The 17511-nt window shown below is 34.0% G+C and overlaps 1 protein-coding gene and 1 long non-coding RNA gene across 2 annotated transcripts; both read right to left on the minus strand.

Moving 5' to 3' along the window:
- Positions 1-2220: 2220 nt before the first annotated feature.
- LOC141704076 (uncharacterized) lies at positions 2221-4944 on the minus strand. Its single transcript, XR_012567821.1, has 4 exons — positions 4830-4944; positions 3004-3150; positions 2702-2915; positions 2221-2579 (listed from the first exon to the last, which is right to left on the minus strand). It is a non-coding gene; the product is annotated as an uncharacterized LOC141704076 (long non-coding RNA).
- Positions 4945-5046: 102 nt separating this feature from the next.
- LOC141704075 (F-box protein At5g07610-like) lies at positions 5047-8820 on the minus strand. The gene is made up of 3 exons (XM_074507408.1): positions 7577-8820; positions 5244-5435; positions 5047-5143 (listed from the first exon to the last, which is right to left on the minus strand). Exons 1-2 carry the CDS (start codon positions 8818-8820, stop codon positions 5378-5380), a joined length of 1302 nt encoding a protein of 433 aa, XP_074363509.1. The 3' UTR covers positions 5047-5143; positions 5244-5377.
- Positions 8821-17511: the final 8691 nt, after the last annotated feature.

The raw sequence follows: 17511 nt of genomic DNA on the forward strand, positions 1-17511 counted from the left end.
TTGTAAAAAATTACAAAAAACTTAGCAATAAAAAAATATGTAATCAAAGTAAAAGTAATTAATAAAAGATTAAAAAAATTTAAGTATTGACAAAAAGTAATACAATATTTTGATATTTGCAAATTATAATGGAGCCCAATTTTATTCGTTTCATGAATAAATTATAAAATTAATGTTTATTTATCAACAAATTAAAAAAATTTCATGTCCAAATGAAATAATTTTATTTAAATACTATTTTTTATGAAAAGGTTTTTTTGAAAAAACTCTAAATGAGTTTTAATACTTTTGACATAATTTAAGTAAAGACAGAAAGAAAAAAAACTTAGGGTATATAAAAGAAAGCAAGCATATTGTCATTTCATTTTATTAGAATACGCAGCCGCCGCTAGTTGAGCAGAAACGAAGAGGACCAACCTTAAATCTAAAAAGAAGAGGACCAACCTTAAATCTAAAAAACTGTGTTCAGCATCAGCAGAATTAATAGGGGGCAACGATTTCTTTCTCGGTCTGATTTTAGATTATACTATAAATAGATGAAAGATGTTTACATTATACTATAAATTCTACACAGAACCATCTTCCTGCCATTTTATATATGTTTACATAAAAATTATATATAAACTATATGCTATACTAACATATATAGAACAAAAAGCGGATTTCGTCTATCATTAAAGTATTTAACTCAAAATAACATGCATTTCATACAGAAAATAGAGAAAAGACAAGCAACTTATTTAAACAAAATCCTATCATTTAAACAAAATAAAATAAAATTAGGGTTTGCTAAATGACAAGCAACTCATTTCCATACTACAGAATATGTAACAAGCAACTGAAACAAGCATGCAGATGCTTAAACTAATTAAAAATAAAAAAATTAGGGTTTCAAATTGAAACCCCCAATTCTAAAATTAGGGTTTAAAACTTAACTAATCCAAGCTTTATCCTCCAACTTAGCTTCAATCTCCACCTTGAACTCCAAACTTAAACTCCGAGTTGAACTCCAACTACGACTTTGACTTTGACTTCGACTTAATGCAATAAAACCCCCAAATCTACAAGAAAATGAGAGCAGCCTTGATGAGAGAAACCCCAAATTAACGAGAAAATGAGAGTACAGAGAGGGAAATGAGAGCACAGAGAGGGAAATGAGAGCACAATGAGCAACCTGTTCTTGGTGAAATGAGAGTTTTTTATGAGAGATGAGAGATGAGAGAATACATTTTTTGTTTTTGATTTTAATTTTTATATTTTTTAACAAAAAAGAGAGGAAATATGTGTGTGAAAAAAGGTGTGAGAATTATACTAAGTCAAAAAATAAGGGGGAAACACATGGAGGGAATGAACTATTTGGTTAAGGGGAACGGGGAAGGCGCATTGATTAATTTTTTTAAATAGACATATAACATCAGTTGGACTAAAACACTGATGTTTATAACATCAAAAGACATATGTTTCCCAAAATCGATGTAGAAAATACCATTTACATAGGCTCGAGAAGCAACCGATGTCTAAGAGGCAATGTCTATTCTACTTTTTCTAGTAGTGGATACAATATAAATGAAAAAGAAGAAAAATGGTATTAGGTGAATTACACAAAAGACTATTCAACTTTTATAATTATGTAGAACTTAACTTCTTGAGTTAAAACTACGAGTTTCAAGATAACTAAATATATGTGTTTGGTTTATTGATATGCATTTAGAGGTTATGTTTTTAATTTTGGTAAGTAATTAATAATTTTATATTAAATAACTACTTAACTTGTACTGATCACTGTGGAGTTTGGTAACACCTTTTTAACTAGAAAAGGTATGGAACTTGAAGTTAGTTTACGCGGTATGAAATACAGCAAACCTAATATAGATCAAATCTAAAAGTATAACTCATTTTGAATATAAGGAATTTTAAGTTGCTTAGTTGAAAGAAATGAGGCCTACAGCTAGTTAAATTTTACATAAAAAATATATACATATTTCTACCAATATAAATATAAAAATCATAATGCAATGGAAAGTGCTTATGTTCAAAAAGTTTATCTATATTTCCTCAATTTGTAGGGAAATATTTATAAGCATTAGAATATTAATAAGAACATGTCCATTCAAGATTTTAGGAAGTTCAAAACACCGAGTACCGGCCTAATATCATCTTACCCATGATAATTGTGTTTTAGCAACAATTACATTTTACCATGATGTGTTTGTAATTAAATAAATATAGTACACCACTTGTAGTCTTTAAGCTAATGAGAGCTTCTTTAGTTGCACTTGTCTAGATTTGGCCATGTAGTCTTCAAAGCAACGAGATCGAGCTGCTTTAGTTCGACCAAATATGGACCAAGCCAAGCCGTTGACCAGTGTATATCTCACCGCGTTCTCCATCATAAAAGATAGAAGTGATGTCTTTTAGTGCATCTTCAAGAGTGCTCTTGATTTCAGTACCTTTGATTGGCTTGCTTAAGTTGCACCTTCGACCACTGCACTTGAATTCTTTTATCAGACTGGTGTTACGAGCATTGATCTTGGCAAGGCATTTACCCGTCAAGATATTGCTCATCTTTATTGAACCAGCTGCACAAAAACACATGAAATGCAATATATATAATTCATATGTTAAGAATTAGTCCGCAGTGTGTGTGCGTGCGAACGTGGTGTATTTATATTTAGCATCAGGTATTGAAAAGGATGTTTACCATTTTGTCCCAACCATAGGTCATCTAATTGAGCTCTGCATAAAAAAATAATAAAATCCTGGCGAGCTGTGACATAACGTTCTTAAAGCTTCTACCAGGAGACCCCAGAAGGTGATCCTTAAATAAAGTCACAACCTCCCCACTTAAGTTCGAGAGAGCTACTGTCTTGTTCCTTAATGTCAGGAATAATCGGGTGTTGTGAAGAAAAATGAACCTGTAAATAAAAATTTCAACTATTACAAGTTACAAAGGGAAATAAAGAAGAGAACATGCATATTATTATAAAGGAAATAAGTACATACATCAAGAATTTGAAGATTCTCATTCTCCTGCTTGACCAGCACCTTTTCTCATGGAATAGCTCAATAAAATTCACTCTTGTGTGATGTAGGGATAAGTGAAGGACACATCCATCCTCTATTGAATGAAACTTAAGAGAGGCATGTCTTCTGGCATTGGTATAAATCAACATCATTAATCCCCGTCTCTTTGTCAAGAAGATGTGTCAAAATGTTATTGATGGCAATTACCACACAATATTTTACAAAAAAGTGTAAACATCTATATTCTAAGAAATATTTCTTGAAAATAGGTGTTAATTATAAGACTGCTTTTATTGATTATACAAGTTGTTTCCTTCATGATTAATTTCGTTAATTTATTTTAATTGCATATCTGACTTGTGGTTTGAATTTAATTTATTTCCATGTAGTTGTGTGTGACATTTTTTAGGTTTTACCAAGGTATACCCTAGTATATTTGGATATAAGGGATATATATTTGAAGTATGGAGAGTTGTATATTAACTCATTTTTAAAAAAAAAATTGAAAGGATATATATTTAGGAGTTACTTAGTGACACCCCTTAATTAAAATCAGAACAAATAACTTACTAAAAATCACTAAAATTAAAATTAATCACAAAAAAATTAAACATAGATAATGACCATCCACCACCACTATGAATACTATCACTGATATCAACCTCTACCCCACATACCCATCCGTCAGCATGCTACTGTCACCACCCTTTTCACCATTATCAAAACACCATTACTGCCGCCCACCGCCATGAAAATTACCAAATTTAATTAAACTATACAATATCACAAGTTGTTGATTCACTGAAATAAATGTCAATCACAAATTTTTTTATTCAAATTACAAAATTTTATATGCAAATCACTAAATTTTGAATGCAAATCGCCAAATTTTTGAAACAAAATCGATAATAGCATTCAAATATGAATATAAGTAGCTCTGTTAAGAGGCTATTTTATCATACTATAATGATGAAACGAATAAGGGTATATTTATGCCCTTAAAGAATATAAGACATATATGGTGTATATATAAAATAATGATGACTTTTTGGGAACTCTTGAAAAATGACTATTGTGAATGACATTTTGCGGTAGTTTGTGGTGTTGGGCCATGAATGTGAAGAAAGAACATAAATAAGTTTACATATATATGTATTATATATATAATGAGATGAAATGAAGGTTAGAGGTGATGTAAAAATAAATGTTTAAATTTGATGTTGATGTGCACTTGATACTAATTGTAGACATGACAAATGTGCTTTGAGTATATATATACCTAAGTTACACAAAAAATTTATTTAAAAATTATTTAACATTAATGAAATAGTTTAAAATGGTTATGTAGTAGAATCACATTTATCCAAAATTATTCAACAATGGTTATATTTTCAAAAAATTTCATGTAGTGTAGTTCGGCTCGAAAAGTTTAACGAACATTTTTATTGTTCGAGTTCGAGCTCGAGCTTTTAACGAGCTGAGCCGAACCGAACTTTTAAGGAGTCGAGTTCAAACTGTTTACGATAAAATAATATAATAGTTGGAATGTTGTTATAATAGTAACTATTGTAATGTAACCCTACATAGGGCATAAATACAGTATTTTTAATTTTTTTATTTTTGAAGTATTTATTTGACTTTTTAATATTAGATAATGATATAATGTAAATAATTTATGATGTTGTAATTATTAAAAAATGATACACTGATTGTATTATAGTAAATATAAATAAATTTAAATAAATATTATGAGGGATTATCATGTATCTTTAATAATATAGCTAGTTACTCATAATAAACCTTACCTGGTCTTTATGCCCAGAAATGGAGTACAACATGCTGTAGTTTCTCATTTCAAAGACCTTGTAGATGCTCATCTCGATAAGGAAAATCAAAAAAAAAATCATATCAGAATTAAGGATCATTCTATGTGAAGAATTATAGTCTTAATTTTCCTTATTTAAGAATAAACAAAAATAAGTTGTATTCTTGCCTATGTTGGGCAGAAAAAGTTACTGCTTTAGCATTTACATTATTAATCTGGAGAAGACTGCACCATTTCAGTAACTCTGATTCAAAAACAAGGAAGCCAGCATCTGGGTGACCATTTTGAATGTATCTGACACCATTTGATGGGATTGCATGAGTAAAGAAATTACTGAGGAAGTAAAAAACTAAAAATACATGGAAACTTCTGAGAGTACAAGTAATATACGCACTCAATTATTGTGGTCCTGCATTTTTTGGAGGTGAAATTATCTGATTTGAAAGCTGAGGCAGTGATGACCGAATCATTGAATTTATTGTATAATTGTCGACACTGCTTTGGGCATGTAGTTGGGCATCAACTGTTTCAACCAAGTGCTCCGATACCAGATTGTTGGTTATACTTGTTGTGTTCGTTATGAAAACTGTGAGAAAACAAAAGATGTGATATCAAATAGCGTAGTTTTTATTAGAACTGCAGAAGAGATATTTAAACTGAGTACACAGAAAAAGCAAGCTACAAAGTAGGGAAAATAACTAAACTCCTAACAAGTCTCCACTACTGAACATTATTCTTCTAATCTCGTAAAAGCACGCAACTATCCTAAAAGCAAGCAACTACTTCACACCTGTAGACTGAGTCTAAACGCATGGAAACAAAATATAGCAAAACAAAATAAATACAAGTTTAGATTAAAAGAACCAACAAAGATGAGAAAGAGAGAAACTATGATATGTTTCAGATAGTACATGTACACAAGTAGAAATATAAAATGTGTTATTAGAAATACAAAGTCTTAGCTTGTCATCAAAGGCAAAAATTGCTGCTATTAAATAAACCTAGCAAGGTACAATTACTAAACCAAGCAAACTATCATCGGAGCACAATAACTGAATCACTTATAATTATCTATCATCGGTAGTAACTGACAATAAAAAAAACAGGTAAGAAAACTATATATCTAGATGGCTTGGTCCCTGTTTGTGAAAACATGATACACATCATGATACATGTCAATTCCCATATGCTCTCCCACTTAAAAGTATATAAGCCACAATAGAATGCATTAAAACCAGTCGTATTTAGTTAAATACCACCGCTGGTGGTCGTATTTAGTTCAATACGACCGGTTTTGGACCGGTTGTATTTAGCAGTTTTTCTTGTAGTGGAGGTTAAGTGTGGTTGTGAAATGGACAACAAATTCCTTACACGGCACAAAGAAACATTTGGCGTAAACATCAACAGAGGTAAAGGTAATAACAGATACATAACATAAACATGTCAGTTCTCGTATGCTTTCCAAACATAAGCTATAGTTACTTAAATAGAAAATAATTAGAAAATTTGTAATGAGGGGCTTATGCTTACATTGGATGTAGGGTTGCAACGAAAGGATATACAGGAATAAATGGAGATTCAGCGACATAAAGAATTGACCCACCGTTAACACCGTTCTATCTGAGCTTAGATGGCAGCACCTCAACTTTCTTTGGAGATTATACAGAACAACTTTGCCAGAGATATTTACAACAAGAGCTACAATTTGGGCGTGCCATCTTAATAAAAAAACATGAAATCGTCGTAAGTGTTTATGACATGAAATTTTTGGTTTGCGCTACAGTTGTATGTAGGATTATGTGTGATTAGACAGATTAATGAATTGATTCACGAGCCAAAAATGGCTAAAAACCTGGAAAAAAGCATATCGTTGATTTTAATATTTTTGGGTTATTCATAATTCTGAGTTATTTACGACGGTTGTTCATAATATATTCCGTCGTAATGTAGTAATTTTCTATATTTAATTTGACAACCAACCGTTTGTGTCTGAAGTTAACAACATACGATGTTTTTTTCGCTCGTAAGTTTATTTGTTATTAAATTGCTAAAGTGGATCTCGGTGCTTTTACTTATGATGAAATGCAAATTTGTGATGAAAATTTGAACTTACTACTCGAACAAGAACAAAAGGAACGGAAAATTTTCATCCTAATTGGTTCAATTTGACAATTTCAATAAAAAAAGACCATCATAGATGCCCCTATTTGTTGTAATGGACATTAATAAATAATAATCTCACTAGGTGATATATCAAGATAAAAATTACACTAAAAAACTATATAATGTGTCTAGGTACACACAGTGAAGTAATACATAAAATGTAGAAAATCTAAAACCGACTAGACACGGTGTCTTCTCAAATTTTCAGCAAGTAGTTCTATTATGTAAATTAAAATGCAGATCATACAATATTCCTGTTACATTTCATTGCTTACATTCCTTAAAAATTAAACATAGTAGAAACAACGTCGAGAGTGCTCATGTCAACTTATTCCCCCAAATTATTCCGTGTGAAAAGCAGAAAAACATTTTGTAGTCAATAATATAATTTTAATTTTTCAGAAAAAAATATACATGAATTTGAAAACAAGAAACTCTGATCTGTAAAGGTAATAGCATATACATAACATAAACATGTCAGTTCCCATATGCTTTCCGAACATAAGCTATAGTAAATGAAATAGAAAATAATTAGAAAATTTGTAATGAGGGGCTTATGCTTACATTGGATGTAGGGTTGCAACGAAAGGATATGCAGGAATAAATGGAGGTTCACCAAGATAAATAGTTGCCCCACCCTTAACACTGTTCCATCTGAGCTCAGAAAGGAGCACCTCAACTTTCTTACTTTGGAGATTATACAGAACAACTTTGCCAGAGATATTTACAAGAAGAGCTGTGTCTTCTTCCCCTTCTCCTCTCAGAACGCTTAATATTGAATGGATGGAGTGACATTTCTGCAGATTTCCCCCATTCCCAAAATCATGTGGTAATGAAGAAATGAGATGATTAATATGTACCCGGTGCTTTATAACCCACTTCATAGTAACCTCATCCAACTCATACACATTTAAATTTTTTTGTGCGCAATCTACGACACAAACAATGTACAAGTGCCCATTAGATTCAACAAAATGCCTGAAGCCTGAACCAGAAGCCTTTGGAGGAAAAGAGATTTTGGTCAAATTCTTAGCTTCAATATCGAAACGATAACAAGATTGCGTGTTTCTCACAATCCAATAAATAGCACCATGGCAATACAGTCCCTTTCCGTATTGCAGCTCATGTCCATCCATAGTAACATTAGTATCTTTCCATCTACCAGTTTCTGAACTAAATATCATGAATTTAGATGTAACTACTCTCGCTATCGACGCTGTAGCACAGATAACTTTGTAATGGGGTGATGCCAGAGGGTCAAAAGCCAAAACAAAAGTAACAATCCATTCATAAAATCTAGAATCTAATTTGGGTGAAGGTACTGATTTGATTTCATGGGTAACTAAATTTCGAACATAATACGCTTTCCTATCCCTTTCGAAGGAGTTGAATCTAAATAGATTCAACCCATTACAAGACTGTATCATCCTCATGACAGTTTCTCTAGAGAGCAAATCCCTCCAGTAGTTTATTGGAATACTTTCAGTTAGTACAGCAGGATCTAAACAAAGAGGGATCTTACCTTCAGAATTAGAGCGAGATATGGAATAAACTGTATCTTCCATTGAGTCAGCAGGGTTGTATAAGTGGAGTCCCAAAGGAATGCGTGAGCTAGGGTTTTCAAGAGTGTGGCGGCGCCGGAACTGGGGATCGGAAATTAGGGCACACCATTGTTTAGAGACTGATTTGAATCGGACCACTGATCTGACTGGAACACGAACTAAAATCAGACCGAGAAAGAAATCGTTGCCCCCTATTAATTCTGCTGATGCTGAACACAGTTTTTTAGATTTAAGGTTGGTCCTCATCTTTTTAGATTTAAGGTTGGTCCTCATTTATATACCCTAAGTTTTTTTTCTTTGTGTCTTTACTTAAATTATGTCAAAAGTATTAAAACTCATTTAGAGTTTTTTCAAAAAAACCTTTTGATAAAAAATAGTATTTAAATAAAATTATTTCATTTGGACATGAAATTTTTTTAATTTGTTGATAAATAAACATTAATTTTATAATTTATTCATGAAACGAATAAAATTGGGCTCCATTATAATGTGCAAATATCAAAATATTGTATTACTTTTTGTCAATACTTATATTTTTTTAATTTTTTATTAATTACTTTTATTTTGATTACATATTTTTTTATTGCTAAGTTTTTTGTAATTTTTTACAAAAAATCAAGAATATTGTATCATAGTTAAAATGACTTATATAAAGTTTTAATATAAAAAATAAAAAAGGACACAATGTCCTACTAAATAATATTAAAATATAAATATTTTATAAGAAAAATTTGTCTAGAAAAAAATATACAGAAAACCAATGAACATTATTGATGGATCAAAATAGGAATGTAATTAAACTCTAAGTTATTTTTTATAAGATAAATTTTTATCCAAAAATTGAAGACAAAAAGTGAAGGAAAGTGAGTGATTGTAAAATTTTATTGTAAAATATAATTGAAGAGCGACCCATAGGTTCTTCAATTATGAAATGCATAAGAATTTGCCGAAACTATTTCACGCCATCTTCAAGCTAGCATCCAATATTCTTGTTTCCACAAGGGTTAGAAGTACAGGTTTCTCTCCAAGAGGGATGAATGGACTAGTAAATGCAGGAGGCGAGAAACGGAAAGATTGATATGACTATATAGGAAAAAGAAAATTAGTGGTCAGGTGAGTTGCTCACACTTATTTTGCTATTGATGTGCAATATAATGCTAATAGAGTACAAGTTGATGAAGTCAACAGGGGGAAAATATGTCGTTACTGATGGCTAAAAATGGCATTTGGGGTGCGAAACTTTGATACTGAATCATAGTGGAAATGCGGGTACCAGGCTCGAGATGGATATCGAGGTTGACAAAGACTTGAACTGAACTGATTCAGGAAGGGAACGGAGACTGCTGTCATGCTTTTCGGGTTAAAATTGCTTAAGAGGGTATCTAAGATTTTAAATATTTTATTAAATTAAGAGTATAAATCATAAATAACTTGTAATTTATGTATGTTCTGAAAAACAACAATGGAAATAACTGAAAAAACACACCTAAAATAGGCGACGGATGAGGTTAGAGACACCCCCAAGTGTCGACGTGTCAAGGAGATCGGGGGAGGGGCAACAGTCTTCCAGGTATTTTGTGATAGTATTGTGATGGTAATTGAGTTTTGAAAATTATAAACTTATTCGCCGGTAACATCATAAGTTCATGTATAAACACTGTATGCATGTCATTTATAAAACACTATATAAACGCCATGAAAGAATATCTAGTTGGCGCAATTGGGTCATAAACATGTCTATTCGTATATTCTTGCCCAACATAAACTCAAGTATATATACAAACCATAATAGAATGCAAAACAAGAAAACTAAGCTTAACACACATTGTAAATAAAACATAAAAATAATATTATTGGTGAATCTTATCTATTTCGATCTATTTTAAGTGATGATACGAAGAACGTTAAGACCTCAAAATTTTTCAAACTTTTTCTCTCACATTAACTGACAATCACTAAAAGAAACGGGGCTTTTTTGAAACGGTTTTATTCCGACCGATGCAAAAAATGATAAAAACTGACCGCACAAAAACATCATTCGGATTAACACAATTACAACCGAAGGACAAAGCACGGTCGACCACGGTCAGATTGTTTTACTTCTTGCCGACGTTGTATCCAGGCCACACTATTCCGACCAGCTACCACCGAGCTACACCATTTGTTAAGTGGTCGATAAAGGTAAAAATCAGAACCATTTGACCGTCCGTTGAACTTGCTCCAAATCATTTAACTCCGACCACGTGTCCATGGGCCTCACAATCACGTTGCACTGATATATCATGTCATGAGCCAACCCACGTTAGATGGTACCGACACGTGGCCGTAGTCCAGAATCGGTCAATATAAAATTCGACCAAAAAAGTAAATAGCGACTAAAGATAATCCGACCATTTTGGTTTCGTTCATACCGATGAATACCGATCGAATTTGGCCCCATAATGACTGATTTGGCGGTTGGTAAAGTGGCTGTTTCTTGTAGTGAATAATGAAAGTGGAGAGATGTCAAAATTATAAGCATACAAAGAACATAAGAATCTTACATATGCTTATACTTGTATACAAATATAAATAATAAAATCATATTTTGGGCCCTTATTCCGACAAGGCTAGTGCGATCGCATTCCTTATGGTTATACCATATAATAATTCATTTCTATCAAAATTTCAAGCTATTGGTTTTTAAGAACGCTTATGAACACAACTTGTTGCATTTGAAAGATGAGAATTTTTTTCATTGTCATGTGTGTGCTATTACTTTTGGTCAAAAATTATCAGGTATGAGATAGAATCCTTGCTTCGGCCTGCTACACCCCTCCTCAATATACATTCATTGTATTGGGATCCCCCACAGCTCTTAAGGTGAAATTTTTGTTGTGATGGATGATTTTATCATATTTGAGCTTCCTAAACGCCTGTCACCTAAGCCACGGGAAGCAATTTTAGCCATCTTGTTTTCCTCATATTCCTTAATAACATACACCATTTATTGGTAAATTTTTGTTTTATTAGGGATATTCGTATGTTGGCTTGTTCTGTCACCTTATCTTTTCCTTTTATTCCTAGATAAGTTATGAAATATCTACTATTTACCAAAGTAAGCGGGCCAGGTAACAATTATGCTACTATTGATAAGTTTTCGTTGGATTGGTAATCCCCACTTAAATATTTTGTGAGAAGTGATATGATATTTTAGATTTTTAGGCTACTTGCGACCAACATTGTTTCTCAAGAAAAAAACATCAATACATGCCATTCAAAATTAGTTTCATTGACTAAAAAAAACTTATAGATGATTGAGTAAAAATATATATATATATTTCCTAGATTCCCAAACATGAGGATGGCATAAGGTGTCATTCAAAATTAGGTAATTAGTTTATAATAAAGGGAACAACAAAGAAACTATACATACTTAAATTAAGTAAACAATTACAAATGGCAATGTCACTAGTTACTAAATTATATTTGTGGATATATAAATGCAACTAAAAAAAACATATGCAATAGATATTTTTTGTGCACTATTTTAAATATATATTTTTCATTTTTTTAAAAAAATTCTAGTTGTATTTATTTATAGTTTGGAAAGAATTGTTTTCTCTTTGCTAATGATTTCACGGCAACAAATCTTTTACCTAAATTTAATATATATTAACTTAATTAAATTGAGCTTATGTATAAATCTCAAATATGTACATAAGCACGGCTCCCTAAAAATTATGCAATTAAGAGTAATGATGTCAAAAAATGTAATAAAAATTCATACCAAGAATATGGCAGAAGATATAAAAGTTTAAAATCGCATTCGGGGATAAAACCTATACAGGCACACTACTCGATAAAACCTATAAAGGCACACAACCCAAAAAATACAGGAACATAAAAATTCTAAAACCCATTAATGGTGCACAAAGGTCTATTTTCAAATTTTCAGCAAGATGAAGTTCTACTACTTTTAAATTACCAAATAGCTCAACGTTTACCAAACAACGAAACTGGATAATGGTAAGAGACCCCTTGGGCCATTTATCTTAACTAACCACATATCATCCGTATTACTTTCAAGTGCAAGTGATGGCAACTTATTCCCTTATTGCATTGGGATCTCCTATTGCTCTTATTCCCTCTGAAAGCAGAAACCATTTTATAGTCAGTAAAGATTGTTGGTTATTCTTTTTGTTTGTTATGAAAATTGAGAAAAAACAAAAGATGTGTTATCAAATAGCGTAGTTTTTATTAGAACTGCAGAAAGATATTTAAAGTATACAGAGAAAGCAAGCTACAAACTAGGGAAAATAACTGAACTCCTAACAAGTCTCCACTACTGAACATTGTTCTTCTGATCTCCTAAAAGCAAGCAACTATCCTAAAAGCAAGCAACTACTTCACACCTGTAGACAGTCTAAAAAAAAAAAAAAAAAAAAAAAAAAAAAAAAAAATAATAGATGAAAACAAAATATAGAAAAACAAATAAATACAAGTTTAGATTAAAAGAATCAACAAAATTCTCCCGTAATCTAAACTTGTTCAGCCAGCTCTTTGACACCAAGAAGTCAGCGCATTTTTTCGAACTTGATCACTGGAAATGCTTTAGTTAAGATATCAGCTCGTTGCTTGTCTGTACTAACGTGTTTGACAATGATTTCACCTTTCTTAACACATTCACGGATAAAATGATAACGAATGTCTATATGCTTACTACGTCCGTGAAATACCGGACTTTTAGCCAAGTCAATTGCAGATTTGTTGTCAATATATACCACTGGACCCTGCTTTCTCCAGTAATCTGAGTAAGAAGTTTTCGCAACCAAATAGCTTGGCAAGCTACAGCAGTGGCGGCCATAAACTCGGCCTCGTAAGAAGATAATGCAACACATCTTTGTTTTTGAGAAACCCAGGTTATCAGACTTGCATTCAAGTAAAAAACCATTCCCCCTGTACTTTTCCGATCTTCAATTTGTCCTGCTAAGTCACTATCTGAATATCCAGTCACCACATTATTCCCACTGTTCTTCATGTAAACTAGACCAAAATTTATAGTACCCCTGATGTAACGCAAAATCCTTTTAGCAGCATTAAGAAGTACTGATGTAGGCTTCTCCATGAACCTGCATATTATTCCCACAGAGAACGTGATATCTGGTCTTGTATGAACCTGGTATCTTAACCCCCCAACTAAGCTCTTGAATTGAGTTGTGTCTATAGGCTGACCACCCTCGTCTCTGCCAATGTTTTCCTTGGGGTTCATAGGATATTTGACTGGATTGCAATCGCCTAGTCCGGCTTTCTCCAGTATTTTTTTAGCATACGCCATTTGTCTAATCTCAATGCACCCAACACTCTGTTTTACCTCCATTCCCAAGTAGTATGAGAGCTTTCCAAGATCACTCATCTCAAATCTTCTATTCATTTGGTCCTTAAACTTGTGATAACAGTAAGACTTGTACCTGTTAAGAGTAAATCATCGACGTAAACTCCAATAATAAGAATTTCTCCTTCAGCTTTGTTGGTGTAGACAGCATGCTCGTGAGGACATCTTTCGAACCCCAGTTCTTCAAGGCATTTATTTATCTTCTCGTACCAGGCTCGGGTGCCTGCCTTAAGCCATATAAAGCTTTTAGAAGCCTGTACACCAAGTTTTCCTTTCCTTTCTGAAAAAACCCATCAGGCTGAGACACATAAACTTCTTCCTAAATATCACCGTTTAGAAAAGCCGTTTTGACATCAAGATGGTGAACTTCCCAGCTATGTTTGGCAGCGAGAGCACGGAGTAACCTTATAGTTTTAAAACGTGTGACAGGTGTGAAGATTTCTTCGTAGTCCACACCTTGTTTTTGGACGTACCCTTTGGCAACAATTCTTGCCTGATACTTCTGAATTTTCCCGTTTGCATCTCTCTTTATTTTATATCCATTTCAAACCGATCTGCCCAGGTGGCAGTTCTGTAAGCTTCCAGGTTTCGTTATTCTCAACTATATCAATTTCCCTTTGCATTGCATCCCTCCAGTTACGATCCTTCACAGCTTGTCCATAATTCATGGGTTCATCAACACCCATAAGCAGTAACTCATCATCTTCGAGTTCAACCACCTCAGTATTAGCATAGATGTCACTGAGACTTCTGTAGTTTCTAGGCTCACTACTCGTTTCAGAATCTGTAACTGAAACGGAAGAACTCGTTGTACATAGGCTCAGTATTCATCGAATTAGAGTTTGTGTCACTATCAATCTCTGTATCATAAGAGACATTAGAGTCCTGTTCTGATGCATTCCCTCCTTCATCATAACACCGTGCTCCAAAAATAGTAAATATCTTCATGTTCTTTTGCAACTTCCTCATTTTCATCACAGTTCCAGTACTTTCTTTCTTCGAAAATAACATCTCTACTGATATGAACTGATTTGTTATGGGATCATATAGCCTATAAGCCTTTGTTCCAGGCTCCTTCCCAAGATGAATGACTGGCTTGCTTCAATCTTCAAGTTTTTTTATGGAACTTGGCAATCTCATGTATGCTAGGCAGCCAAAGACACGTATATGACTAATAGTTGGTTTTTTCTCAAACCAAGCTTCAAATGGAGTCATTCCAGAAACAGCACTGTGGGTAGATGATTTAATATGTAAATCGTATGTCGGACAGCTTCACCCCAAAAAGTACTTGGCAGGTGCATTTGTTTCAACATACTTCGAGCCATCTCGATCATGGTTCTATTTCTCCATTCCACAACACCATTTTGTTGTGGCGAGTAAGGCGCTGTGAAATGCCTCTTAATGCCAACTTCGTTGTAGAAGTCTGTGAATTTTTTCGAGCAAAACTCGCCACCATGATCCGTCCTGAAAGTTCTAATTCATTTTTCTGGACCATCCTCGATTTGAGCTCTGAAGTTCTTAAATGTTTGAAGTGCTTCATCCTTGCTTTTCAAGAGATATGCCCACATGACCCTGCTATAATCATCAACCAAAAGGAATATATTTGTTACCTGCTTTGGGTGGTGACAAAGGACCACACAAATCTCCATGAACCAATTCTAGAGATTTCTTTGCAGCAAAAAAATTTAGATGGAAAGCTTTTCCTGATCTGCTTTGTCATAATGCAATTTGTGCATACATCTTTCGGGTGAGACAACTTTGGCAAACCATGCGCCATTTTATTTGAATCCATTAGCATCATCGCCCTAAAGTTGACATGACCCAATCGGGAATGCCACAGCCAAGAATCTTCATCCGTCTTAGACAACAGACACCGTGGTTCACAGGTTTCAGGAATAATTTTATACAACCTATTCATAGACCTCTTACTTTTATAAGAAGATTTCCGCAATTATCACGTACCCACATATAGTCACAACTAATTTTGATTTTATTCCTTCTTTCGATAACTAGCCAATGCTAATTATATTGCTACAGAGTGAGGGACTATAATATACCTCTTTCAAGAATCATTGTTCTCCTATTTTGCACTTGATTCCTATAGAGCCTCACCCTTTTATGTGGACCAATGATCCGTCTCCAAACTTCACTTGCCCTGTTATTCGTTCATCCAAATCCCTGAATTTTTTTCGTTCCCCAGTCATATGGTTGTTGGCCCCGTTATCCAAATACCATAGGTTTGATTCTATTCTTTTTCCTTCTCCATCTTGAACTAGTTTAAGTGTCACCTTCTCTTTGTTCAATAACATCATATTTTCTCCTTTGCCTTCGCATTCTGTTAAAAGCAATGCTGGTTCATCTGGAATTTCAACAATGTTAGCCTCCTCCTTACTTTCTTTATCACGTCGCGATTTCCTGCAATCTGCAACAAAATGTCCGAGAATGTTGCAATTGAAACACCTTACGTGGCTCCTGTCACGTGTGCCTCGATTATATTCTCGTCCTCGAAACCTTTGTTGTTCTAACTCTATTTGATCGCCTGATCCACTCATCTCTAGTGAGCAATAACTTGATCTCCTCCTTCTCCTTCTTCAACCATTCCTCTTCAATGAGAAGCAACTGACTCCAAGTATTGTCGCCCTGTCCTCAAAGCCTTTCCTCATGTGCTTTCAAGGAACCGACAGCCTCCTCTATTATCATTGTATCCAGATCTCCAAACTATTCAATGGTGGACACAATCTGCAAGAACTTCGGGGGTACTGCTCTTATATTTTCTTCACGACATAAGCTTCAGCTACTGCCTTCCAAGTGCACGAATGTTTGTCACCATGCCTGTGATCTTCAAACAGAAATCATCGAGAGAATCTAAGTCCTTCATGCTTAGTGACTCGAATTCAGCCTTGAGCGTTTTTATCTTTGCATTCTTCACATGTTCCGCACCCTGACACATTACTTTAATTGCCTCCCAAACTTCTTTGTAGTTTCTTTCTCAGCCAGTGAAAGGAAATATCTTCGGGAATACTTTGATAAATAGCTGCCATAGCGATTTTATCCATCTTGTCATCGATTGGTGTCTTTGGATCTTTAGGTACCACTGCATCCCAGAAGCCATGGGCCTGCATATATACCTTCATTTTCAGAGCCCATGCCTCGGTAAGGGTCCTCTTCTTTTAACTCTTTTTTATATAATTGTAACATTCTTTGTTCTTATGGCTATGTTATCGCCTTGAGACAAGCCGAGTCCTTGAAGAAAGCTTCAGATAATGTAGATAACACCCTCAGGAGGCAACAGAGAAAGTATGTTGCACTGGAGAAGAAAATGAAGCGCAAAAAGGAAGAGTTGGGGGAGGCCAATGCTGAGCTAGTTACTCAGAAGGCTGAGAAGGACGGAATCATTGATGCTTACTTGGACACGGATGAGGTTGCTCAGTCCATGAGAGGTTTGGGACAAAACGGCGTTCCCTGGATTTTTCAAGACTGGCTGGGACACGGCCCTCGGGATCATGAACGAGGCTTGTCCTGATGTTAACCCAGCGGCTTACATATGCCCCGATGACGAGACC

This window comes from Apium graveolens, unplaced genomic scaffold (assembly GCF_009905375.1).
Source record: "Apium graveolens cultivar Ventura unplaced genomic scaffold, ASM990537v1 ctg739, whole genome shotgun sequence".
Classification (NCBI taxonomy): Eukaryota; Viridiplantae; Streptophyta; class Magnoliopsida; order Apiales; family Apiaceae; genus Apium; species Apium graveolens.